This window comes from Spermophilus citellus (assembly GCF_964194105.1).
Source record: "Spermophilus citellus genome assembly, chromosome: 4".
Classification (NCBI taxonomy): domain Eukaryota; kingdom Metazoa; phylum Chordata; class Mammalia; order Rodentia; family Sciuridae; genus Spermophilus; species Spermophilus citellus.
The window spans coordinates 167131761-167159566 of record NC_138185.1 but is presented as its reverse complement, the minus strand read 5'-3'; the positions used below and the strand labels follow the sequence as shown (position 1 = coordinate 167159566).

Sequence of the window (27806 nt, the reverse complement as noted above, 5' to 3'; positions counted from 1 at the left end):
CAAAGAGGAATCTTAAGAACACAAAAACCCCTAAATCAAATATATAAGTACTACTAATTATAAATGTGCTGATCCTAAATAGCAGTAATAGGATTTTATAATTTTAGTTAATTACTAGTATTTTCTAAAGAAAAATGTAAACAAAGTAACATATACCTTTATCAACATGAATTTCTGCATTGGTTCATACCACTGAAGTAAAACAATTCCAGACTGTAAAGCTCCACAGAGGTATTTATGTCCTGTATAAGGATTTCTAACTGGAAAAACAAAACAAAACAAAACAAACAAACAAAAAAACAATAAAACCGGATACTCAAGGAACACTGAACACCTTATGTGAAAATATAGTTGAGCTAAAAGCAACAACTGAGCTTTACTCACCTAAAAGCTAACTTAGCTATAAAAAAGCAGTATTGATTCAAGGGGAGAAAATAATGGAATGTGATCCTAAATCACTATCAAAATATGGATGGAAGAAGAAACTATATGAAGTAATTATTTAGCTATTAAAATAGTGTTTCTGTTAACTAGGATGACAAGAGGAAACAAAGATGCCTTTTTCTTTTGGTTTTGTTAGCCTTTCCTTTTCATGTTCTATTCTCAATTTTAAATTATATACATTTATTTCTAAAAATTTTTTAACATGCTAGGTTCTTTAGCATAAGATCTTTTTAAGAACACTATTTTCAGAACTAAAACACCTACACTAATATACAATCCAAAAGCTACTTCTATGTAAACTGACTAAAAGAATAATGTGTGACAAGGTCTGAGGACAACTGAAATTTCACTTTTGGCTTTGAGTATGTATATATTAATTCATCTTGCTGGAATATCCTTTTTCAAAACTACAAAAATTCTTATTGGTCTTTCCTTCTCCCCAACTTGAATCCTATCAACAATAACATATATTCATTATAAAAACAGTAATCTTCAATAAGTTCCACAAGTACTACTCAAGTATGTCTTGGAATGTAAGCTTCTAGAGTCTGTTGAGTCACATATGAGAATCTGATTACAGATGCAGACATGATCCCCCAAGGAAGATGATCACAAAATTGCTTATGCAATCATATGCTGCACAACATTTCAGTCAATGATGGGATCCATATACAATGGTGGTCCTATGATTATATTGCCTGGTGACATCTTAGTGTGTGTGTGTGTACATTGACAAAAATCACCTAATGATGAACTTTTCAGAATTAATTTCCATCATTCAATGACTCATAATTATACTTGTAGAATATCTGTGGTTAAATGTTTTTGTTCTAGAAAGTTTGGAAAATGCTTTTGAACTATTACATAGAATGAAGATTCATGTATAAGCTCACTGATCAAACAAGGAATAAATAGAAAATAAGGAGCCTAAGATCTAAAGATACCGGATCCAGACTTGAATCTAGGTTCTATTTCTGTTACTTGCTTGTGACATAATCAGTTTCAAGAGTTAAGTGTTTTAGATAAGATAGTTATGTAGTAAAGAATTTAATCTTGCCCAAAAAGAAGTCTGTCCTCTCTTCTGCTCTTAAGAAATAATTTCCAAATCTTTGGAATGTCATGCTTGATAGAAGTTGTCTTTGTCTGGAAGCCTCAGGTCACTGGATAGGTCCAACAGTACTAAGACCAGATAGTCAGTATGAGGGCTGGTCATGTCAGAAAGACCAGCAATGTGACTTAAGGTGGGGCTTTAAGTCATGCAGCATGAGCGGACCTCTGGAGGGATTGTATATTGAGATCAGTCATGTGGGAAATCAAACCAGCCTTCATGATGCAATCCCAATAAAAACTCTGGACACTGAGGATTGAATCAGCTTTCCTGATTGGCAATGCTTGAGTGTACAGTCACATAGTGATGGTGGAAAAGTAACAGCATTGGTGTCCACTAATCCATAGGGAGAGGGTAATAGAAGCTCTATGTTTGGTAACTTTTCTTGTACTCTACACTGTCTTCTTCTTCTGTGAGTGGATTTTAACTTGTATTCTTTATTTGTAATAACCTGTAATTGTAACCATGAGTATAACTCTTTTCAGGGAGTTCTGAAAATACCTTTAGAGAATTTTTTAATCTAAGGGTACTTCTAAAAACCTACAAACTTATAACTGGTATCAGAAGCAAAGGGTGGTCTTGTGTGGACTCTCATCTCCATACTTGGTAAAATTCCTATAATAATGTTTATAAATAACCAGTAGTAACTAGCAGATGATAAGTGTTAACTAAATGGAAGCTAGGACACTAGCAGAAATGTGGCCTCAGGAACTACGGTTTAAAACATTCTAGAAACACTAGGCTGTGGGAAAACATTAAGGTTATTATCTCTAAGCATTTCTATACTATGTCACTCTATACATTCTTGTGCTTCACTGACAACTCTTATTAAAAAAATCAATACACCTTTATTTTATCTGTAAGACTCTTTAAATAATTTTAAATGTTAAAAGATCTAATCATCCAGATTTTTTTTTAAAGAAGGAGAGAGAGAGAGAGAGGGAGGGAGGGAGGGAGGGAGGGAGAGAGAGAGAGAGAGAGAGAGAGAGAGAGAGAGAGAGAATTTTTAAATATTTATTTCTTAGTTTTCAGCAGATACAACATCTTTGTATGTGGTGCTGAGGATCGAACCCGGGTCGCACGCATGCCACATCCCCAGCCCCATCCAGATTTTTTGATCTACTTACCTATACAACATTTGTGGCAGCCTTTTGTATCAGGAATCTTTGTTGTTAAAGCAAACTTTCTGAAAACAAAAGATAATATAAATGTACTCTGTTGCAGTGGTTGCCTTACTGTGATTTATGAATCAGTTACATCAAAATCAGATAGAAAGAAGCTCTAAAACAACTTGTACTCTTGACTCCACACTGTCTGATTTTAGAGGACTGAGATAGGGCCCAAGAATCTGTATTATAAAACTTTCACAGTTGATTCTCACAGACAATCCAATTTAGAAAACATTGATATTTTGCAATCTGGATGACATGCATTTTAAACTACCTTTCAAAATTGAGGTAAAGGAAGTTTTCTTTTTTGGTGGCATTGGGCTTGCACTCAGGGCCTTGTACATGTTAGGTGAGTATTCTTTACCACTAAGCTACATCCATACACCTTGATTTTTTATTTTGAGACAGGATCTTACTGAGTTGCTGAGGCTGGCCTAAACTTGTGACCTTCCTGTCTCAGTCGACTCAATTTCTGTGGGCTGGAGGTGCACTGACTTAAAATCTCCAGACCAACTGGCATTCAGTGAAGACCCCCAAGCCCATCTAAGCCTAAACCCTGCCTCCAGGAATTCTGCCTTTGGGATTACCTCTCTCACTCCAGCAATTCAGAGGTGGAGTATCACGATCCAAATGACCCCACCTAAAACTGCTGAGAAGAAAAACTGAGAATCTTTTGAACTCCAACAGAAAGATTTCTTTAACTTTTCATCAAGACTGTTTTTTTTTAATTCTTTTTCTCTGTTTAATTGTGACCTTAATGGTATATGGATATTTATACATATTCATATTTATTTTTTTTCCTAATTTCTAGCATTTTTGAAGCCACTTATTTTTCATGGTTTAGTTTTTTAAAGAACTAGAATGTTTGATTAGTATATTTTAGTTTTGTTTTATATTTTTTGGTTAATTAAAAAAATTTTACTTTATATTTTTTCTTCTGTTTCCCTTGATTCTCTCTTTTCCTGTAACAGCCAAACTCTACTCTTACTTTCACTCTTCCTTTAATTTTTTACTTCTTCTCCCCTCCTCCCTCATAATCATCACATCCTATATCACTTCTCTTCCCTCCCTAGTCGCCATTTGAAATTATAAACCCTTTTGCAAACTTGCTGTTCCTATTGTAGGCAATAACTGATCATATCATTTCTGATTATTGTGATAATTAACACTGTAGACGTCATAGCAGGAACTATTTGGTTTAATTCTATATATTGTTTGCATAGGCTGTTGTTATTATTTGTCTCCCCCTAAACAGTGAGGTACTGGAAATCTTCAGGGGCACTATAAGTCGACAGGGTAGAAACTCTGATCCATAATGTTAGATGGGTAGATACACAACATGAAAAAGCAAGGGAACAAAATGCTCCAAACAAATCAAGATACTCTGTGGAACCAACCTAGATGCCCTTCAATAGATGAATGGATTAAAAAAATGTGGCATTTATACACAATGGAATATTACTCAGCACTAAAAAATAACAAGATCATGGCATTTTCAGGGAAATGAATGGCATTAGAGCAGATTATGCTAAGTGAAGTTAGCTAATCCCTAAAAAACAAATGCCGAATGTCTTCTCTGATATAAGGGGGGTGACTCAAAACACAGTAGGGAGGAAGAGCATGAGAAGAAGATTACCACTAAAAAGGGACGAGAGGTGGGAGGGAATGGGAAGGAGAAGGGGAATGGCACAGAAGATGGAAGGAGAACCTCATGGTTATACAAAATATATATATGATGGTATGAGGGGGAAGAAAAAAAAGAGAGAGAGAAATGTGTCACAGTAGCCTGGGTAAAGAGAGGTGATGGGAGGGGAGGAGAGGGAAGGAGGGATAGGGAGGACAGCAGAATAAAACAGACACTAGTATTGCTGTATGTATATACGTGGCTGTATAACCAATGTGATCCTGCAATCTGTACACGTGGAAAAATGAGAATTCATACTCCATTTGAATCAAATGTATGGTATGTCAAGATCTTTGTATTGTCTTGAGCAACTAATAATAATAATAATAAAAGATATTCCACTAACAGAATCCATCGACACAACAGTTAAAGATATGTCAGGGAAGAAGTTTAGAATGTATATAGTTAAACAGAACTGTGAAGTAAAGGATGGTATAAGAAATGAAATCAGAGAGAAAATATAGGAAGTGAAAGATCACCTCAATAAAAAGGCAGAGATTCTGGGAAAAAAAGAAGAAAAGAAAATAGAGTTGACCGTGGAGAGAAGATGTTAAGAAACCATGAACAGAACTTTCAAGAACTATTGGATAACATGAAAAGACCAAATTTAAGATTTATTGACATAGATGAAGATGTAGAGATACAAACCAGAGGAATGCACAAGCTTTTCAATAATATCAGAAAATTTCCCAACCTAAAGAATGAAATGGAAAAAATACAAAAAGCTTACAGGACACCAAATGTACAAAAGACCCACACCAAGGCATATTATAATGAAAACGCCTAACATATGGAATAAGAATAGAATTTTAAAGGCTGAGAGAGAAAAATATCAGATTACATATAAGGGGAAACCAATTCAGATCTCAGCTAATTTCTCAACACAGACCCTCAAAACTAGGAGGTCCTGGAATAACATACCAAGCTTTTTCTTTTATCCAGTAAAATTAAGCTTCAGATTTGAAGATGATATAAAAACCTTCTATATAAACAAAAGTTAAATGAATTTGCAACCAGAAAGCCTGCACTACAGAACAGTCTCAACAAAATACTCCATAAAGATGAAATTGAAAAAAAAAAAATGAAAACCAGAGAAGGAAGAAACTACACTAAAGGACAGTCAATCAAAGGAGAAACCAATTCAAATTGAAAACTAGAAATAAAACCAAATGACAATGTGATTCTGCAACCTGTACAATCAGAAAAATGAGAAATTATACCCCATTTGAGTCAAATGTATGAAATGTCAAGATCATTGTACTGTCATGTGTAACAAAAAATAAATAAATAAATAGATAAAAATTATGAAAAAAAATCCAAACGAAATCATATTTCAATAACAACCTGGAACTAATGTTGGGACATTAATATGTCCTAAACTCATCAATCAAAAGACACAGATTGGCAGATTGGATTAAAAAACAAGACCCAACAATATGCTGTCTCCAAGAGACTCACCTCATAGGTAAAAGACATCCAGAAACTGAAGGTGAAAGGATGGGAAAAAAAACATATCACTCACATGAATCACATAAACAAGCAGGGGTTTCTATCCTCATATTAGATAAAGTGGACTTTAAGCCAAAGTTAATCAGAAGGGATGAAGAAGGACATTTCATACTGCTTAAGGGACTTATACATCACCCAGACATAACAATCATAAACATTTATGGCCTAAACAATGGAGCATCTATATATATCAAACAAATCCTTCTAAATTTCAAGAATCAAATAGACCACAACACAATAATACTGGGTGACTTTAACATGCCTCTGTCAGTACTGGATAGATCCTCCAACCAAAAACTAAATAAAGAAACTAGAAGTAAAAAAAAAATAATAATTTAGACTTAACAGACATATATAGAATATTTCATCCATCAATGACTGAATATACTTTCTTCTTAGCAGCACACAGATCCTTCTGTAATACAACCATGTTATGTAAGCTATCACATGTGTTGGCATACAATTTTAATATTACCTTAATATATTTTTAGCATCTGTAGGGTTATTTTGATAGCTCCTTTTCCATTGATATTAATTTTTGTGTTCTTGCTTTTTTCTTGATTAGACTTGTTTATTTTTATTGAATTTTAGCTGTATTATTTCTTCTCTAAATATTTCATATATTGTTACTCCTATTCTTATTTTTTCCTTCCTACTGCATAATTTGAAAATAATTTGATTATTATTTTAGCTTTTTTTCGGATAAAAGTACTTTAAGTTTTAAATGTTCACCTGAGTACTATTTCATCCCAGAGATCCTGATATTTTAAGCATTCATTATCACTTAGTTCAAACCACTTTTTATTTACTTTTCTTGTGCTTTCTTCCTTTTCCTCTGAGATATTTAGAAGTGTACTATTTAATTTTGAAATAGTTGATTTGTGGGGGTGCAGTTCTATATATCTTAAGGTGATTTATTTATTTATTTTTATTTATATATAACAGCGGAATGCATTACAATTCTTATTACATATATAGAGCTAAATTTTTCATATCTCTGGTTGTATACGTAGTATACTTGCACCAATTCATGTCCTCATACATGTACTTTGGATAATAATGATCATCACACTCAACCATCATTAATTACCCCATGCCCCCTCCCTTCCCTCCCACCCTTCTGCCCTATATAGTGTTCGTTGATTCCTCCCATGCTCCCCATCCCTATCTCACTATGAATCAATTTCCTTATATCAAAGAAAACATCCGGCATTTGTTTTTTTGGGATTGGCTAACATCACTTAGCATTATCTTCTCTAATTCCATCCATTTACCTGCAAATGCCATGATTTTATTCTCTTTTATTGCTGAGTAATAGTCCATTGTATATAAATGCCACATTTTTTTTATTCATTTATCTACTGAAGGGCATCTGGGTTGCTTCCACAATTTAGCTATTGTGAATTGTGCTGCTATAAACATTGATGTGGCTGTGTCCCTGTAGTATGTTGTTTTTAAAGGTGATTGATTTCTAATATAATAAATCATGCAGGAAACACAGTCTGCATGATTTCAGATGTAAAAAAAAAAAAAGTAATGGAAATGCTTTTTATATTGATTGTATTGTTTACATACATGTCAAAACATCCAATTTCATACTTCAAATATGTGCATTTTATTGTACTTCAATTTTACCTCAATAAAACTATGGAAAATAAATGGAAAAAAAAAGTAGCTGGGATTACAGGTGTGTACCACTACACCTGGCCTAAGGAATTTGTTTTGTTTTGGTTTTTTACTGGGCAAAGAATACTGGTTGTTTTAAAAATGACTCCCATCAGAGTCAAGATGGTATTCTGTACCTTGGCAGTATTCGGTCTGGAAATCTGTGGGTCTGAATGTGGGCAGCTAATCCTGGCTTTTTGGCTTGTTCAAACAAAGCAATAAGATTATGGGAGTAGAGCTGAAACGTTTTTCCTACAAAAGAGCAAACAACATGTTACTTTTCTTAGAATCATATCCAGCAGAGAAATACATTTTCAAGTAAAAAATATACATATATTACCTTCTAAAATGAGGAGTCCAGTAATGTTCAAAGGTCAAGAGAGAAGAAAACAAAGCAAATAAAGAATCTCAGTTAACACCATTTTAAAAAAGTAATTTTTAAGTGAGTAGATAATTCTGCTTCATAATACTCAAATTTGGTATATTCTGACAAATAAGTGATTTGGGCTGAATATATGTAAACTTTCATGATGCCAGCACAGAAAAGGAAACTGTTAAACACTGATGTACAAAACCTTATAAATCAAGTTACAATGATGTGTATGTAATAATTTTGGTACAAAGCGGAAATTCCTATAAAACTGTATTCTCTCTGGGATAGACTACTTATCCATAATTTATCAAATTATCTTAGATTAAAATAATTGTGAATGAATTCAAATAAAATGGAATGAAATTGTAAGAAAAGTAAGATAAACCAATATTATAAGCCAAAATAAAAGTATAAATGGGGTACATTTTCATTTCATCAAAAACATTAGCTGTGTTAAGCAGTGGAAGACAAGGTAACTATCTTTTTTGACTTCTCATTATATATGGTGTGGTAATATAACAACATAAAACAGTATTTACTTTTTTATTATTAGAAAAAAATGTACATATATATATATATATATATACACGTAATATTTTTTCTTCTATGTATAATCTTAGCTTAACAAAATTATCTTTATTTTCTCAGAATAGAAACACTCTGGTTCATACTATACCACCCTTTCGCTCTGTTTCTCCTATATACACAGTTATCCAGCTAGCCAGGTATCCAGCTACCCACGTGCACATGGACAAAAAAGTTTTCTCCTGTTGACCTCTGCTATCTACCTTCTACCAGTTTTGTAAGTCAATTTTATCAGAAGACAGAACTTACTTATAAACTAATCTTCCCTGCTTTCCCATAGTTACTTTGTAACTATGTAGTTCTTAAGCTTATTTCTGAAGACAATTATAACCAGGGATAAAAGCAGCAAGAGAAAAGTAATTTTGTGTGAAATTTAGAATTGTTAACTTGGACAGAATTGGGTTTAAGTTTCTTTTCACAAAAGTAATATAGTATATTAATATTTGCTAAAAAATGAAAAACAGTTTTGGGAAAGTATAACTAAAGTAAAAAAGATTAAGTATTCTTTTGAGCTCCCCTACTTTTTAGAAATCATTTATGTACAAACAAAATGCTCTTCATAAATACTGTCAGTAGCTCAAATATACAGATTTCTGAAGAATCCTTACTAGAGAGAAATAATAATTACTGTTCTGTTCTCTACTTTCAGAATGAAACCTCTAGCTAGCAATTTATATCTAAAATGTAAGACGATATGGTCTGGTAGGTATGAATTAAAACCCACTTTGTCTTACCATCCCAGATGCAGAACACCTATAAAATCTGAAGTTGAACAATAAATATATCACTTATGGTAACTCTGAAAACCTGTCTGAATATTTATTATGTTTGCAAATTTGAAACTTAAAGGGCCAAAACAAACAAACAAAAAAGTTTAAAAATACCATCCACCCATCCATTCACTACTACCAACAACCAAAAAAGAAAACCCACAATAACCAGAATTAGAATAGGTTGCTCTGGAATCACCTCACTTAAGAACCTTTAAAACATTAATCCAAGGTAGGGGATTAATGTGGTTCAGAACAACCTGAATGCCACCACCAAATATCTGCCTAAGACTTCACAATTTACTAAGCACTTTGGATATCAATTCATTTAACCCTCACAACAACCTCATAAAACCGTTCTAATCCCATTACCCTCATTTGACAAATAAGAAAACAGTCCAAGAAGGTAAGTGACTTGCTAAACATCACAGAGAAAAGAGCAGTTCAATCTACTTCTTGCCCTTCAACTGTTAATATTCCATCGCTGGGGAGGCTGAGCTGAATGGAATGGCCACAGGTATTAATCACTGTGCTACCTGCCCCCTCACACTCCCCCAAGTATTTAGAAGCTTGAATGGTTTGAGAAGAAAACATCTCCAAGTCCCAAAGTTACTATAATACAGTTACATAAAATTATAAATAACATTTTGATGTAGTATATACTAAAATTTAATATGTCTACTTGTCTATGTTTATTCTTTATTGCCAAATACATACCTGATAATGACATTAAAGTGTTATTGATAACATACAGCCAAGTACACTTCCGTGGAAATAACTAAAAAGAGAGAAAGAGAGAGAAGATAAGCCATACAATTTTCATTTTCTTATCCCTATCCTTCCAACATTCTAAAATAGTACTGCTAGAGATATAACTCAGTGGTAGAGCACTTGCCTAGAATATGTAAGGCTCTGAGTTTGATCCCTAGCACCACACAAAACAAATAAATTAGTTCTATAGAAATAACTATTGTCTGTCTTTTAGTAAATTATCAAAATGTTAGGAAAAAAAATCAACAGGAACATGTAAAAGGTTCACTGTCAACCTTTTAAATATTTAAATCATGAAAATTAGAATTTGAGCTCAAATAAATTGATTAAAAATTAAAATACTTTTTTTATTCAATTTGTCCAAACTAATTTTTTTAGTTAAAATACCTCATTACCTGTTCCATAGTGGCCTCATGTAGCTCATTGAGATTCAATGTGTAAATACCATCTTCAGTTCCAAAAATAATGTACTGATCTAAAACAGTTCATAAATTGTTTATTATTATTTTCTGAAATAATTTACTAAAGTAATGATTTTATAATGATATTAAGAGTTAGACAGCCAAAGAAAATGATTTTCTAAAATTCATGCCACCTTATTTCTTTCCTAAACACTTCTCTTCTTTTTTTTTAAAGATATATTTTGTTGTACCAACTCACTCTGAATTTATCTTACTATATATATAATCCTTCCCTTCAACATTATTTTTATATTTAATTTTTTTTGTTATAGTAAGTAACTATTTTTGTAAGAAACCTCAAATGCACTTAAACAAGAAAAGTACATTAATTATAAATCATGACACACCACAATGAAATACCAAGAATTCAGATCTTGGTTTCTAAATATTGTTTCTACTAAAAAGAGTCAGGGCTTCTTGGAGACAAGTCTGAGTCCTATTCTGGGGACGGGAAAGTATAAGATGAGCCTAGAAATTCTGCAGTGCCAGATAGTAAGGAAGTGCTCAAAAATGATTAGGACACTTTAAACAAAAATTCCAGGACAATTTAAGTGTGAAAATAAATAATAGTGATGGATCCTATTTCACTGAATGAAATTAGAATGTATAAGTGCCAACTGAATAAATGTAATATGTAATCTTGAATTAAATGTTGGATTGGGGAAATAAAAAAAACAGGGTGGAGACTAGGGAGAATACTATTGGGACAATAAAATTTAAACATGATGGACAGAAAATCAGTATTACATCAGTGACAAGTTTCCTGATCTTTTTCATTGTACTGTTTTATTTTAGTGATGATTTCTTTTCCATGGTGCTGAGGATTGGACCCAGGGCTTTGGGCATGCTAGAGAAGCGCTCAACTGCTGAGCTATTCCCCCGGCCCAAGTGATGATTCTTTTTTTTTTTTTCCTCCAAGTGATGATTTTTGATGCTAGGAAATATACACTGAAGCAGAGGAGCATGAGGTCTCCAATAGATAGAAAAATGGTAAAATGAATGAGGCAAAATAGAAGCAATTAATGATTTTGAGTATATATAGTAGTTTCTTGTGCTATTTTTTATAACTTTTCTGTAAGTCTGAAATTATACCAAATACAAAGTTTCCAAACAAAAATATATTTCCTTTCTATTGAAAATTTTTTGTTATACTTTCTAACAGTGGTATTTAAAGCAGATCATTTTAAAGCAATTAAAACAAACATTTCCTGAACCCCTTTATTGATTATTCCTGTTTGCTAATTGCCATATACTCAGGCAGGTGCTTTCCTTTCTTACAAAGTAAGCATTAAGAGTATTCACATTACAAATGATTACAATGATAACCAGGGTGTTAAGCTTATTTTCCAAATCACCTGGCAGCTATAATTCAAACTCGGACTATTTGATTACACATTTTTGCCTCTATATGTTATGCTTCCTTGGCATGTGCAGGGCGCTGGGTTCGATCACCACATAAAAATAAAATAAAGATGTTGGGTCCACCGAGAACTAAAAAATAAATAATAAACATTAAAAAAATTCTCTCTCTCTGTTAGGCTTCCTCACTTTAAAAATATATAGTTTAAACTTAGAAAAATAACTATTTTGACATAATTTCAGACTTACAGAAAATGTGTAATAGTATAAAGAATTCCTGAATACCTTAACACAGATTCCCCAAATGCTGAACATTTACCACTTATGTTTCATCTTTTCATTCTTTCTCCCCTATGTGCATTTTGTTTCCTGAACCATTTCAGACACAAAAGCCCCTTTATGCCTAAATATTTCAGGATGTATTTTAACCAGTTGTATATAACCAGAGAATAGTATACATAACAATACTATTTCCTAATCTACAGATCTTATTGGTTGAGATAATTGTCCTAGTAATGTTTTTCAGAGTAAGAGAAAATTCCAAAGTAAGGATGCAATCAATTTTGATATCTCTAGTCTCTTTTAATCAAGAATGGATCCTACACACTCTTAAGTTTTAATGTATTAAACCAAACCCTAACTATCTATTTAGATTGTCACAGGTTCCTATACCAATTAGTCTATTCTCTAACATCATATTTTTAAAGTAACAATCTCAGTTATAAAGATCCAATTGTTTATTGGAGATGCATAATATTCAGAAGTTTTACCTTTTGTATCAGGATGTATCCAGGATGTTGCACAATTAATTTTCAAAGGACAGCCATCAAAAACTTTTGAAAAACATGCTCCCATCTTATTTATAAAGAAAGAAATATTGACTTATTTGATTATATAATTTTAAATAGTGTTAGAAAAATCATTATGATATTTTACACTTATTAGACTTTTACTATATAAAAAAGTACAGTTTATAAAGCATCCCATTCACATGACTGGTTGAACTACCATACAGGCTGAGAATAAGTATTAACATAAGTTTCCCATTTCACTGTACAGAGTCCAATGTGAAAATGGCTTCAGGGGTAGAAAGATATTTAATTCACATAAGCAAGAGGACACATTACTATTAACATTATCATACTAAAATTAAATTGGCCTTTTTAGGCTAACTGAGAACCCAACTGCCAGTATTTATAAAATGAGAAATTGTCTCTAAGTTCTAACCAATTCACTCAAATTAAGGTAAATGATTTGATCCATGAATTATCCAAATGCATCTAATACCTTTCTATTTTGTAGTATCATTGATTTTAAGGGCTCATTATAACATACCCTATAGCAAATCTACTTCTGCTGCTTCTAAAGACACAAAACATGGCAAATAAGTCATATAAAAATATTCTTTACCAGTACTTTTGGGGTGGGTGGTAGACCATTGATGGCTGGTTTCTGTGGAAAAAATAATTTTTAATATCATAAGACTTTCTGAGCCTCAAAACAAAAAAAGAAAACTTTTATCCATTCAGACATTTAGTTATTTGAATTCTTTTCTTTGAGAGAGATGGGGTCTTGCTATGTTGCTCAGGTTGGCTCTGAACTCTTGGGCTCAAGCTATCCTCCTATGTCAGCCTCACAAGTAGCTGGGACAAGAGGCATATACCATCCCATCCTGCTCCACATAGGCAAATTCTCAAATTAAACAGATTATTTCCCTTGCATGATAAATACACGATTAGTTACAATTAATTGCTAAATGCCTGTTGTACTTACAGGGAAGTCTCGCTTGTCCTTTTTTCGAGGTAACTGTGGTGCTTGTGCTGATCCTTCTGTATTTTCACTAATCAGTTTTGAAATACCATCACCATTTCCTAAAGAGAATCATAGTTAAAAGTTGAATGAACACAAATAAATACACCCTTTGAAAAACAATTTTTCCTTTCTCTCATGACTTGTCTTCCCCTTTAGTGATTTGTTATGGAAGAATATTTTCTACTGTCAGATGAGTTATCTTTGGTCCCTTCCTCTAGATTCTATAGTTGTTGCACTGTATCTTTAGCCATGCTCTTAACCTATGAAAATTATGAATGTCTTTCCATAGTGTAAGGAAAAATGAAATCTCCTAACATGGTTACATTGATATTCAAGACCTTTTCCAATTGAACTTTAATCCACATTTTCAGTCCTAGTTTTTCTTTAAATATCACACTATCCCATAGTGGAGTGTACTTAAAACATAATTCAGGTTTTCCTGCCTCAGTGCATTGACTCTTCTTTCTTATTTTCCAAAAATGTCTGTCAGCACTGGCTTCACCTACTGAAGGCTCATTAAGCCCTTTACTACCCGTCAAGAGTCTACTTTCTCTTCTCTCCATCCTTACCTCCCTCAGAAATCTCAGATATTCTATTACATACAATTATTATTTTATGAGACTCTCATACAAGTTGTCTTTTCTAATGTTTTGTATACATAAATATAACTTCTGCCATAGCCTCTAATCTCCAGGAAGGCAGGAATAAGTATTCATCCTTATACGTCCTATAGTATTATTTGTTTTTTAAATTTTGAATCAGGGTCTCACTAAGTTGCCGAGGCTGGCCTTGAACTTGTAATCCCCCTGCCTCAGCCTCCCTAGTCATTGGGATCAGAGATATGCACAAGCATGTGTGGCTAGGTCCTATAATATTTAATAAGGAATCAAATTAGAGTTGAAGTGGACAGAATTTATTTATAGACCATCTATTTGGAATTAAAGAACCTCATAAAGCTTTACACTGTAATAGGACTGACTATAGAAGAAAGATATTCTTTAAAACAGGAACAATGTGGCTTTCTTTCCACTTTGATTTATTTACCCAGATCACAGTATCTAGCCGTACGCACTCGAGGGCTGCTGACACTGCTAGCCATACCCAAAGAGGAAGTCTCTGCTACAGGACCACAACTTGGGCTACTCTGTCTTCTGAGAATTTGAGGAGCTCTGTTCTCTGAATCAGGGCAACGTTTTATAGTTGATGATTTTTCTTCATCTGGGAGGTTGTCTTCAGGGTAACTGTTTATCCTTGGCTAGTGATTAAAAAACAAAAAAGTACTTTGAAAAATCTAGATACAGAATTTAGTTTTTAGGCTTCAAAGACTTTAGGAGGTAGGGGATGCACCTTTTTCTTCCTAGTGTTTAGTTCAACTCACTGTGCTAAGTGAGCAAAGTAAGCAAGAGTTAGGTTACTGTCCCAAAACAACTCTGAACTTAACATGTAATTTTTAATCAGCTCAACCAAAATTGATAAAATTTTTTATAACCAATAGAGATGATGTAAACAGTCCATAAAATATTTAATAGTGGAAACAAGGACAATAGCTCAATTAAGTATGACTACATAAATGTCAAACTACAGTAATAAATAAGGATTATAAATGATCCATGTAGTCAAGTATTTTCTCAAATGAGCAATGATCTATGTTTTTCTTTTTCTAATATTTGTTAAAAATATTCTATTTCTCAGGGAGACCAATAAAAGAAGGGGAGGGGAAAGGGAAGACTTTGTGGAATGAAACTAACCAAATTATGTGCAAATAGGAAGGAATATATCACAATAAATGCCACTTTTATGTATTATTATAATATACTGATAAATTCTTTTAAGAAATCTATTTCTGGCCCTCGGAGCCAACGCTGCCGCCGCCATGTCTTCCGGGGCCAGCGTGAGTGCCCCGCAGCGCCTGGTGGAGCAGCTCAAGCTGGAGGCCAGCGTGGAGAAGATCAAGGTCTCTCAGGCTGCGGCAGAGCTTCAACAGTACTGCATGCAGAACGCCTGTAAGGATGCCCAGATCCTGCATTTTACTCTGAAGACTTGGAAGAAGTTTGTTGAGAAATGCCTTCGAGTACATGAGAAATGCCTTCGAGCACAAAGTAATGAATGACTGACTCCAAGTCTCAAGAAAACACTTTTCTTTAGCCAAATGACTGAGATATTTCAGACCTTTCCAGTGTCCTGATCTTACAGCCAAAATTCTACAGAAATTAATGATTTTCTACTCAACTAAGGAAACTGAGTGAAGAAATAGAATTGTTCTAAGTAATAATGGCTTGGTTCTTCTGAAGAAGTGCTTTGTATTAAGATAAAATACACCAAATATACCAAAATACACTTCTTTAATAAGTGAGTTACTGGTATTGCTATACCTAGAATATCATGTATGTTTTATTAACCGGATGTTTACATTTTAGGAAGGAAAACACTTTTGTTTATTAAAAAAATGGAGTATTTGTAATTTGTTGTTCCTAAGATTTTTATACTATAATAAAATTTGTTCTATCATAAATTTACAATTACTAAATGAAGACAAGAAAGTATAAAATTGTGGGGGAAGAATAGACTTTACTAATCGAATGATGCCTTGATTTTTTCTAAATAAGATTGTTTTATTTAACACAAGATGTGTTGTTTAGAAAGATTCATGTTATGATATATATTAGGTTGTCCCATTTTATGTATGAAACAGATTTGATCTCTTTTTAAGTTCCTTTACTTTATAGTTGTGGTTGCACTTTTAAAAAGATACTACATTATTTCATGCCTTTAAAAAAATGTTTAAAGTAGGACCTACATACAGAACATTGCAAATGATTGAAAACAAAGTAATGTGAAAATATTATGACCTAAAAGAATTCTTCATGTCACAAGGGTTTGACTTTGATGATGTGCCTTTGATTTAATTTGGGATACTTTTAGAAGGATACTTAGTGTTTGTAATAATCTTTGAAGATCTTGGAAATAAATTCTGTTTAATTCATAAAAAAAAAGAAATCTATTTCTCATGAAATCTTCTTTACTATATATTTTACATCTTCATGTCTCCCTTCTGAAAAAAACTGTATTCATCTAAAATATATTTGAGAAACTTCTGACTCTGAATAAAATCAATAAAATTATTTTAAAAATTTAATTATTTAAAAAAAGATTTATTGTTCAAAGTCCTTAAACAGCTCACCTTAGGAGGTAGGGGAGGTGGTACTGCACGTTTTGAGGTTGATCTAATACAAAGAGGAAAAATATAATTTAGATGGTGATAAATGGCCATAACTTAAAACAACAACAATATTTACATGTATTAAAAGATAAATAGATAATGATATGGAATATGAGGAAAAACTATGACCTCATACAGTCAGAATGTACTAGTGTGACTATAAAATAGAGATATTATAAAGAAGGCACCAAGTCTTTACTTCATAGTTATGCTTTGTGATATTTAATTTAAACTTACTAATAAACAATAAATTCAGGCTAGGGGTGTAGCTCAGTGGTAAAATGCATACTTAGCATATGCAAGACCCTGAGTTCAATCTCCAGCATCAAAAGAAAAAATAAACAAAAAACAACAATAAAATTCAAAAATTTCAAACCCATAAGATTCAAGTGGCTATTATCATCAAACTACTTGAAACATGGTCCTCGGACCAGTGATAATGGCACCACTTGAGAACTTTTATAAATGAATCATTTCTACCTACTGAATCAGAATGTATATTTTAATGAGATCTCCAGTTCAATATGCAAATCAAAGTTTGACATGTACTGATATAGCCCAATGGTCATACATGTTTATCCAGTCACTGCAATCAACTGGAAAGCTTTTAGGATTTTTGGATTCCAGTCTTGAAGACAATATTCTATAGTAGAGGTTGGAAATTTTTTCTGTCAAGGGCCAAACAGTAAATCTCATAGGCTTGGTAAGTAGTTGCAACTCTGCTAATATAGAGTAAAAGCATCTTTAGATGATACATAAATTAATGAACAAGGAAGGCTATGTTCTGATAAAGCTTTACTTATGGACACTGAAATCTGAATTTCATATGATTTTCACATGACAAAATATTCTTCATTTGATTTTTTTTGTGTGTGTGGGTACCAGGGATTTAACTCAGGGGTACTTGACCACTAAGCCACATCCCCAGTCCTATTTTGTATTTTACTTAGAGATAGGGTCTCAATGAGTTGCTTATTAGCACCTCGCTTTTGCTGAGGCTGGCTTTGAACTCGCAATCTTCCTGCCTCAGCCTCTTGAGCCATTGGGATTAGAGTTGTGCACCACCATACCTGGCTTCTTCATTTGATTTTTTTCCAAGCATTAAAAATGTAAATACCATTTTTAGTGCACGAGCTGTGTAAAAATAGGCAGCAGGCCAGATTTGGTCCATAGGCTATGCAGTTTGACAACCCCAGATCTATAGGTCTAATGTGGGGACACAGAATCTGTATTTTGAAAGAGTTCTCTAGGTAAATGCAATGCACATATAAGTAAACAACAATAATGAGGCCATGCCCTATAGTTAATTACCAAAGGAAAGACACCAATCTAGATTATGAAGTAACTACACTGTGGAGATAAAACTGGGACTTTCTCATTTTCACTACAGTAATTTTTTACCATGACATCTTGTGAGTCACCTTTCCATATATTATTATTACACATAGTACATTTTGATTAAAACAAAATACAAAAGCATTAATGATCAATATGTAATGGTTTTTGGTAATTAAAAAAAAAGTCAGAAGCTTTATATTGGCAACTTTTTTAAGAAAAAAATTAAAGCTTATTAAATCCCATTCCTCTACTACCAAATACTGTTCTATGTAATTTAATAACTTTTATTAAATTAAAGTTATTAATCAGAAATAACTTACTTTCCAGTATTTGAACCATCAACAAAAGGATTCCACTGTAATATAAAGTTTGGATCTGATGAGACTCCCTGTGAAGATTAAAAATATAGTTCCTTTTATAGATATTAACCATCTTATTTATTACTGAAAGATGCTAATCATCATTTTGATTCAAGAAAAACTCCAGTGTCATGATTGTTAATGTATTGGCATTGAATCAGTTTCTAAATCTTCAGCTAGTTTTGCTTTGCCATTTGACCTATTTAGGTCAGTGACTCATTATCAGTTGACATGAACTTAAGAAATTTTATAAACATACTAAATATAGCTTCAAATGTAACAAGTCCTCTTTTTTAATATTTATTTTTTGGTTAGACACAATACCTTTATTTTGTTTGTTTATTTTTATATGATGTTGAGGATCGAACCCAGGGCCTTGCGCATGCTAGGTGAGCGCTCTACCACTGAGCCACAATCCCAGCCTGTGACAAGTCCTCTTTATCAATGCTAGTATATTCTAAAGCAAAAAAGCAACTTTGAATTACTTATATCACTACTTCATTAGCATGCAGGACTAAATAACATTACTAAATTATTTATTTACTGGTACTACTACTTTTTCTTATTAGCATGGAAATTAAGGACTCACAGACACATACAGTAAGAACAACATCTCTTCTACATGTTACTCTAACAAATATAGTTCTATTAATTGAAAATAAAGTAGATATTAAGGTAACTTTTAGGTCAATTCTAACAATATCATGCTTTATTTAGTCTTTTCTTTTAGACCAAAGAAGGGTTAACTAAGTAGTTGTCTGAAAATAAGGGCACTGGTTAAAAAAGAAGTCATATAAACAAATGACATACCTTTTATTTTGTTTTTCTTTTTTGGTAGTGCTGGGTTCAAACCCAGGGCCTTGTGCATGCTAGGAAAGTGCTCTACCACTGAGTTACATCCTCAACCCCACAAATAAAATACTTAAAAAATAATAATAATAAGGCATTGTAAAAATATATTTACTATAGATCTAATAAAATAATATGAAAAAAGGTACCAAGAACTTTGAGCTAAGCTTCCAAATAAATGTTTAGTAGTTTCATATAAATACTTCAAAAGAGTCAAAATGAATGACTGAAATAGCATGTTATGTTCTAACTACTCAAAATACACCAATTACTAACTTTATCAAACTTGAATATGTGAAATACATTATCAATGTAAAATGCTTGGGGCTGGGGTTGTGGCTCAGTAACAGAGAATGTGTGAGGCACTAGGTTTGATCCTCAACACTACATATAAATAAATAAAAAATAAAGGTACATCAACAACTAAAAAATATTTTTAAAAAATGCTTAAAAGAGGATATGATTCTGTTTCTTATAGTATGTCTAACTGAAATAAGTTTTCTTAAAATTTAAAAGTTATCATTCTTACCATTTCATCCCGTGCTTCTGTTTCTTTTCTCAGAGGAGGTTCAAATTGTAATTTGTCAACTGCAAAATATATACGAGATATTTATAAACTCAATCTCTTAAGGGTTAATCTTGGAGATGAAATGTTTGTGTCCTGCTAGAAGGGGAATGGAAAATATAACACACACACACACACACACACATATTTTTAACTACAGTCTTACCAAGAGTGTAATAACCTAATATCTTCCTGATATGTCTGTTTAATTTTTTAAAAAATATTTTTAGTTATAGATGGACACATACCTTTGTTTATTTATTGTTATGTGGTTCTGGGGAATGAACCCAGTGCCTCACATGTGCAAAGCAAGTGCTCTACCACTGAGCTAGAACCCCAGCCCCTCTGTTTAATTCTGATTGAAAAATTTAAAACTTCATTAGAAGTAGATGACCAAAGAACAAATGGCTTCTGTTAAATATTATAATGTTCAGGAATCTAATACATTTTACTGTGTATTTTATTTGGCCTAGTCAGATTGATTTCAGAATTATTTAAAATATTCAATGAGTAACTACTTTTATATGAAATATTCCCAAACAGGGAAAAGGATGGTTTATTACTTACTCATAAAGTATACAGAATTTTAAGATTCTAAAATCCAATGTAACTAAAAGGCCAATAAAGTTTTTTTTTTCAACATTCATACTTGCATTACAGAGATGCAAGTTTCCTGAATACAATCTTAGCAAACAAAATGTCCTGAAAAAGCACTTTCAAATATGATCTAGAATTTATCCCTAAAAACAAGATTTGTAGAAAGCAATAAAAAGTACACAATTCATTAAATAAAAAGTACATAATTCATTACATAAGCAAAACCAGTATATCATAAATTTTTTTTGTAAAAAAGATCAGAATAAAAACAGCATCTACTTTAAAAAACAATCTAAAAGAAAAAGACCTTGGTCATTAATCACTCACTTAACATGATTTTAAAACATTTAAATTCAAGAATTACTATTATAATTCATAAAGAACCATTTACTCTTTTGAGACAGAGATGAGCTAAAGGATTTTTCTTTTGGTCATAACTGGCAAGAAGAGAGAGAGTGATGGATCAATGACCTTGACATTCCAGTAGAAACATTAAACAAATGTGAGAGTAAGCTCAAAGGAACAGAGATTTGGAGCATAGTGGGAATTCATATATCAGAGCTCATGCCAGGGCCCAGGTCAGGAGTGAAGAGTGCATTGAAGTACATGAAGATGTCCAAATATGATGAAGATCCACGATAAAAGGTATAAATATGGAAATAAAATATCACTTTTCATAATAAGTTAAAAGACTACAAAAATTCCTAGAAAAAATGAATTTCATCATTTAAAGATACAGTGAAACATTCACTACATCCCAATAGACAAGTATCAGTAAAAATGAGATTTCATTTAAATAATTATTTAAGAAGTTTCAACGTATAATAAAAGATATCCTTAAAAAATCCTTATTACTGGCTTAAAATTATTATAGCCATAACTTACAAACAGAATGCTGGAGCCTCCAATTTTTGTTCTGTGTGGTAGACTGGACATACACTTTTTAAAAAAGAAAACCCTGGTAGTGCCTTTGGGTGTGTCTTTGGCCCATGACAAAGGTGAGGAGGCTTTCTAGTATATATCCTCATTTATCTCTAAAAGATGATCCAGTTCTGGCTATAATTAAGACTGACTGTTATGCTATAAACTACTACACATGTAGCATAAATATGTGTGTGTGTGTGTGTGTGTGTGTGTGTGTGTGTGTGTGTGTGTCTGTGTATACAAATTATATGAAACAACTGTTTTGGGGCAGTGGATGACAGATATTACAGGGATGTGTTCCTTGAGAGAAGATGAATACATTGTGGTAAAATCCACAGCCCAACTTTGGCTTTTTGCCTGGGGACACTTCCTAAAGTAGTGTTACAAGAAGGTGGAGTCCAAAGAGTAAGTCTCACTGGATAGGGAAACAAAGATAAGAACTTGGGGGTATGATTTGAAGAGCAGAGTATTAAAAATAAGAAAGCTGAACTCTAGAAATCTGCCAAGAGTTTTCTTTAAATCTGTGACTGAATACTAAGAGCAAAGCAAGCTAAGTAAAGTATGTTAGAAAACAGCTAAGAGGACCATAAAGCAGAGATGTACCAGGAAAGATAACCAAGTTTCCACTCAGAGGAAGATCTTGCTGAATACTCTAGAAAAACAGTCAGCAAGCCTTGAAAGGATCAAGCTGACCTAGTTAATTCATTCTTTAAAGGAAGAGGGCAACACCCTTTACAATTAATAGAAACAGATCCAGAGATGATACAGATGTTGAAATAAGTAGATAAGGTCTGAAAACTGCTATTATAAATATGTTCAAGGATTTAAGAGAAAACATGAACACAAGTGAGCAGATAATCTTAGTAAAGAAATAGAAATTATATATGTGTGTGTGTGTGTGTGTGTGTGTATATATATACACACACACACGTGCATTGTATGTGTGTGTATGACTCAAGTCTAGATTTGAAAAATATCACATCTGGAAAAAAACTCACCAGAGGAACTTAACAGTGGACTGAACACTACAGAGGAAAAGATCAATGACCTTGAAGTCAAGGCAACAGAAATTACAGAGAACAAAGAAATACCCCTTATGTGAAGATATGAGGGGCAGAGAGAGAGAACAAGCCTTGGTGCCTTATGAAACAAGTGAATTAACTATGCAGCTAGAGTCCTGGAAGTAGATGAGAGATTTGGGTAGAAGAGTAGCCAAGTATTTTCCAAATTCATAAAAAATTTCAACCCATAGATCTAAGAAACTGAACTCCAAGTAGAATCAACACACACACACACAAAATGCATTAAATGGATCACAGTCAAATTATTAAGAAACAAACAAAAATCATAAAAATTTCAACTGTAGTACCTTACATATACATATATATTTAAAAAATCTGGCTCCTCTGCCATCTTATAGCCTGAGAAGGTGTACTGGGAACAGGACTTCTGAAAGTCACCTGTGTCTGGGAGGCTGTGATGCGAGGCCATTTTTGCTAGCTATATGCCCAGGATGAAACCGATACTGGCTGGACAAGAGATAAACTTATGTATACAAAGCAATAAACGACCCAGTGATTCCTGAAAGTAAATTGAACAAAACCAGGGTAATTTGGGGGAAGGTAACTTGTGTCCACGGAAACATGGCATGATTTGTGTCATGTTCCCAATCAAGCTTCCTACTCAGGCCACTGCACAGAATCAATGTAAAGCTGTACTCTTCAAGGATTTAAACCAATGAAAAGTAAATAAATAAAAGTGGATTTGTTTTTGAAAAATCTGAATTGATATCATGGATTGGGTTGTAACCTGCAGTTTATAAAGTGGTGACATAGAATATATCAGTGTATTATACTTGAGGTAATTTTTCATAGTTTTTTCAGTAAACAAAAATTTTATTTGATAATCATATCCTATTTTTAGGATGGATAAAGCTTGTCCAAAAGCCTAAATTTTGGGCTGAGGTTGTGGCTCAGTGGTAGAGCACCCGCCTAAGCATGTGCGAGGCCCTGGGTTTGATCCTCAGCACCAAACAAAAATAAACAAATAAAATAAAGGTATTGTGTCCAACTACAACTAAAAAATAAATTGAAAAAAAAAAAGCCTCAACTTTTAAGATTGGAAAAAACAAAATAAAAGACACTGTTTAGTGTGCTTCTTACCTATGAAATGTCTCTCTCTAGGGTTGGAAACAGTCACTATAGCTATCTAGAGAGATTTGTAAGACAGTACATCTTATGATTTTCTCACTCTCACTCCATGGGTAACATAAAAAGGACCCATAGAATTTTCAAATTTAAGTTAGATAAACTTTCCAAAATTCTCAGACTTTCTCAGCCTAAAGTGTTTTGATTTTTCCTTTGTGAATTACAGTGAGGTCAATTCCTCTGGAACCCATTAACTCAATAACCAAAACCTCAGTATCCAATACATTTGAGAATCCTGATTCTGACTATTTTCTGCATTTATTACAGGATAATAGCTGGATGTCATTCAGCATACACAGTTTAAATCAAATATAGCCAAGAAGGATTTTCTCTGAGACCAACTTTATATGATTTAAAATTCAGAGCTGTTCTGGAAAACTGCCTTCCAACCTCAGTACGTAGAATCTAGCCAGATGTTTTAAGTAATGAACACAGTGGTAAAACTGGGTGTTGATCTCTGTATTTACAGTTCTCAATTATAGAGAAATACACCCATTTAGATCACTGAAAAACTGTCCCATAGGACACCTCAAACTGGAAATGACAAAGAGTCCTTCAGAAGCAAACAAAAAGAAGTAGCTTCCATGCAAGATTGCTGTTTCAAGCTGATGACTACATTGAGTGGAGCATCTGGCCCAGGACCATGAACAAGAGCACTGGAGCCACTGACTCTCACATGTTGAATCTGTATGCTACCATATATAACTTCTTTTCTTAGCTACAAGTCCTTCCTTTCAATAATTGAAGGTTTTGGATTGTTGTCAGACACTTGTTACTCTTACACTTGATACCTGTAGAGTCTATATTAACATCACTCTTTTTAGCCTTAGTTCATGGTATGAGTCCAACACTTGGCTGAAATTTATTCACGAATCAGCTAAAACCATACATTTTAAAGCCACTGTGGGGTTTGTATGTGATCACTTTCTTCCCATCTTCCTTTGGTGCCAATGCCTTGTGATCAGTTCCCTAAATAGTTGGATTCAACCATGGATTGACTTTTTAAATGACAAATTCTTAAAATTAGATAATTTGGCTAATTTCTGGTCCAGACTGAGAAAGTACTTTCTTTATTCTCCCTATTATAGGAGTCAATAAACCTGACTCTGTTGTATTATACATTTGTTCCTTGTGGTTTTAGACTGATTAGGCTAGGTGCATAATAATTATTTATACACTACAAAGAATTTTATAGTAGTAGTAATAGTCCAAAACTATAAACAAACCAAATGCCAATCAACAGAAGAATGGATAAATTGTGGTATAATTATACAATGAATATTATTCTATAGTGAAAACAATAAACTACTGCTATACACACATGATTCCTATAGACCTTATGTTGAACAAAAGAAACTAAGCACACAAAGGTACATATCATGTGAGTCCAGTTGTTTGGTGGTCAAGATCAGTTAAAAAGCAACCTATGATAACAGAGATTGGAATACTGATTAGCCTGGATATAGGGAGTGGGGGAGTATAGAACAGAAGGGTAATGACTGTAAAGGAGATTTTGAGATTCAGATAATGCTTTTCAGCTGGGTGGCAGTTACATGGGGTATTAACATATTTAAAATTTCACCATGTAGTATACTTAAGATATGAACATTTTACTCCACATACATTACACAGTTCAATTTAAAAAATTGAAATAAAAACAGATTAGAACTAACTAGGTATGTATAATACTTATCAAATAAGCAAAAGCAAACTTATAGAGCATTTCTGCTAGAAACAGAATACAATCTGTAAAAATTTACAAACAAATTATCAATAAAATGACCTCAACTCTACCTTCTGTCTGGTCTGAAAGACACAGAGCTTACTCTGAGGATATTAGGTCTCTAGACACTCATCTAGAAATAGCTTCAACTTATCTCTGAAAAAAAGCCTATTTTCATGAAGACAATATTATGAAGATGTCAATTTTCCCAAAGTTAATACAAACATTTAATAAGATATCAGAAAATACACTGATGTTTTAAACTAGATTAGTTGATTCTTTAGTTTATGTGTAAAAAAAAAAAAGCCAAATATCATAATAAAAGACAACAGCAACAAGGGGTGTGTGTATGTGCATGATATGGCGTGGTGGGGAGGGGCAGGGAGTACGAGGAGGAATAGCATCAAGAGATTTATCCCAAGTATGATGCTGGTACATGAATAGATATATTAATGCGACAGAATAGTATTTCCAGGAAAAGTCCTAACAGTCCTATTATATGTTTGAAAATTTAGTTTATAATAAAGATAATATGTTGAATACATGAGGAGAAATACTGAAATTTTTAATAAATAGCACTGAGACAAATGAGTGAGAGAAAGAATAAAGTTAAATCTAAACTATGCCTTCAACCAAATACTATATACCAAAGATTTAAATATTTTTAAAAAATGAAACTAAAAGAAGAAACCATAGGAAAATTCTTTTGTAACCCTGGAATTAAGAAGGCCTAACTAAATATGACACAAAACCCAAAGACTACAAAATAAGTTAGATTACATTAATGAAATATTATATAGCTGCATAAAATAAATAATGCTTTATAAAGGAATATCAAGTTTGCCACTTTTCTACTGGGTATGTATCTGAAGTCCACAGGGCTCACTTCAGATTGTATAACAACATAAGAAAGCAATCTGGGCACTAACCAAGACAAGTCTTGAAATTATTCGCTCAACTATAAAAAGTCCTGATTAAAACAAATGATATGGGAAGGAAATTCTAATGCTCCCATGACCTTGATTCCTAAACCCACATCTAAAAAGCTAGAGATATTTGTGTTCAAAAAAACTCAGACATAAACAAACAAATACTCCTCTGTATTAATTCTAATTAGACATATATTTAATGAATTGTCTTTATCCATTATAGATTACAATTCCATAGTTATATGTCTTATTTCATATCTTAAACTACTTTAAATTTTTGGAAACAAGTACACATTTAAGTCAATAAATTCATATCTAAAAATTTCTCTCCAATTTGTTGTTCTAAATTAATGCAGTTAAAATGAAAAACATTGATACAAAATATTTACTCTATCAATGATTAACTTATTAAATACAAAAATCAATCTTTCCTTTTAAGTATTTTTTAGAAAAGATTCCTCTTCAGGCTAATCTGACTAAAAAAACTTGAAAACACCACCAATGCCCAACAAGAGGGAACTAACTACAATAAATCAAGTAATAAAATGTTATGTAACCATTAGATTTAACAGCCATAAAGGTTGGGCTAATGTATGGAAAATACTTTTATATTAAGCAAAATTTTATGTGTAGTATAAATTCAGGCTTGTATGTATATAAAGTATACATATACAAAACATGTAATGTATATACAATGTATACATGGAGAAATGTGAAGAAAAGCTGGCAAAACATTAATTATGGTTTGGCTCTGGGTGATGTGATTATATGCAATGTTAATTTTGTATTTTTTCTTCTTGCAAATTTCCTGCAATGGGCATGATTATCTTCATAATTAGAAAATAAAAACTTTAAAAATTGTAAATGAACACAATTTCACCAAAGGCAGAAAAACAACATATATTTTAGAGGAATTGTGATATGTTAAAGTATGTAGTTTCAATTAATAAAATTGAGATTTTATTAATGCATGAAAAATACAAGAATACCCAGCTCAACCCTCCAAAACCACCAATGGAAAATGTATACCAAACACATACAATTTATTTCTGAAGCTGTCCGTTCAGCTCTGGCATTCCTGTTTGTAGATCTAATGGTATGACGAATGATTGCATGGGGCTGCAAATACAAGCATAATATATACACTTTAAAAATTTTTAATGATAAAGTTAAAAGGTCAAACTTTTAACTTTTAATTAAGTGATCACTTATTGACAAATATGATTATCTACTAATACATTATAGGACAAACATAAAACAAACACAATGAACTCTAAAGCACTTTAAAAGTTTATTCACTTATTACATATTTATACTATGTAAAATACTAAAGGGATTCAGAGAAAATCAGACACAAATCTTGTCCTTAGAATTTACAGTCTAGG

At 32.6% G+C, this 27806-nt stretch overlaps 1 protein-coding gene across 1 annotated transcript in view; it reads right to left on the bottom strand.

The window, feature by feature from the left end:
• MAP4K5 (mitogen-activated protein kinase kinase kinase kinase 5) overlaps positions 1-27806 on the bottom strand; it is a 111951-nt gene that overhangs the window by 15107 nt on the left and 69038 nt on the right. The window contains exons 13-25 of the mRNA XM_081289989.1: positions 27462-27540; positions 20006-20064; positions 18589-18656; positions 16892-16934; positions 14812-14965; positions 13672-13769; positions 13309-13350; positions 12669-12753; positions 10474-10553; positions 10025-10085; positions 7717-7831; positions 2680-2738; positions 157-260 (exon numbers count right to left, since the gene is read on the bottom strand). Of these exons, the coding sequence (XP_081146115.1) occupies positions 157-260; positions 2680-2738; positions 7717-7831; positions 10025-10085; positions 10474-10553; positions 12669-12753; positions 13309-13350; positions 13672-13769; positions 14812-14965; positions 16892-16934; positions 18589-18656; positions 20006-20064; positions 27462-27540 (1047 nt within the window). The remainder of the gene's footprint in view (positions 1-156; positions 261-2679; positions 2739-7716; positions 7832-10024; positions 10086-10473; positions 10554-12668; positions 12754-13308; positions 13351-13671; positions 13770-14811; positions 14966-16891; positions 16935-18588; positions 18657-20005; positions 20065-27461; positions 27541-27806) is intronic.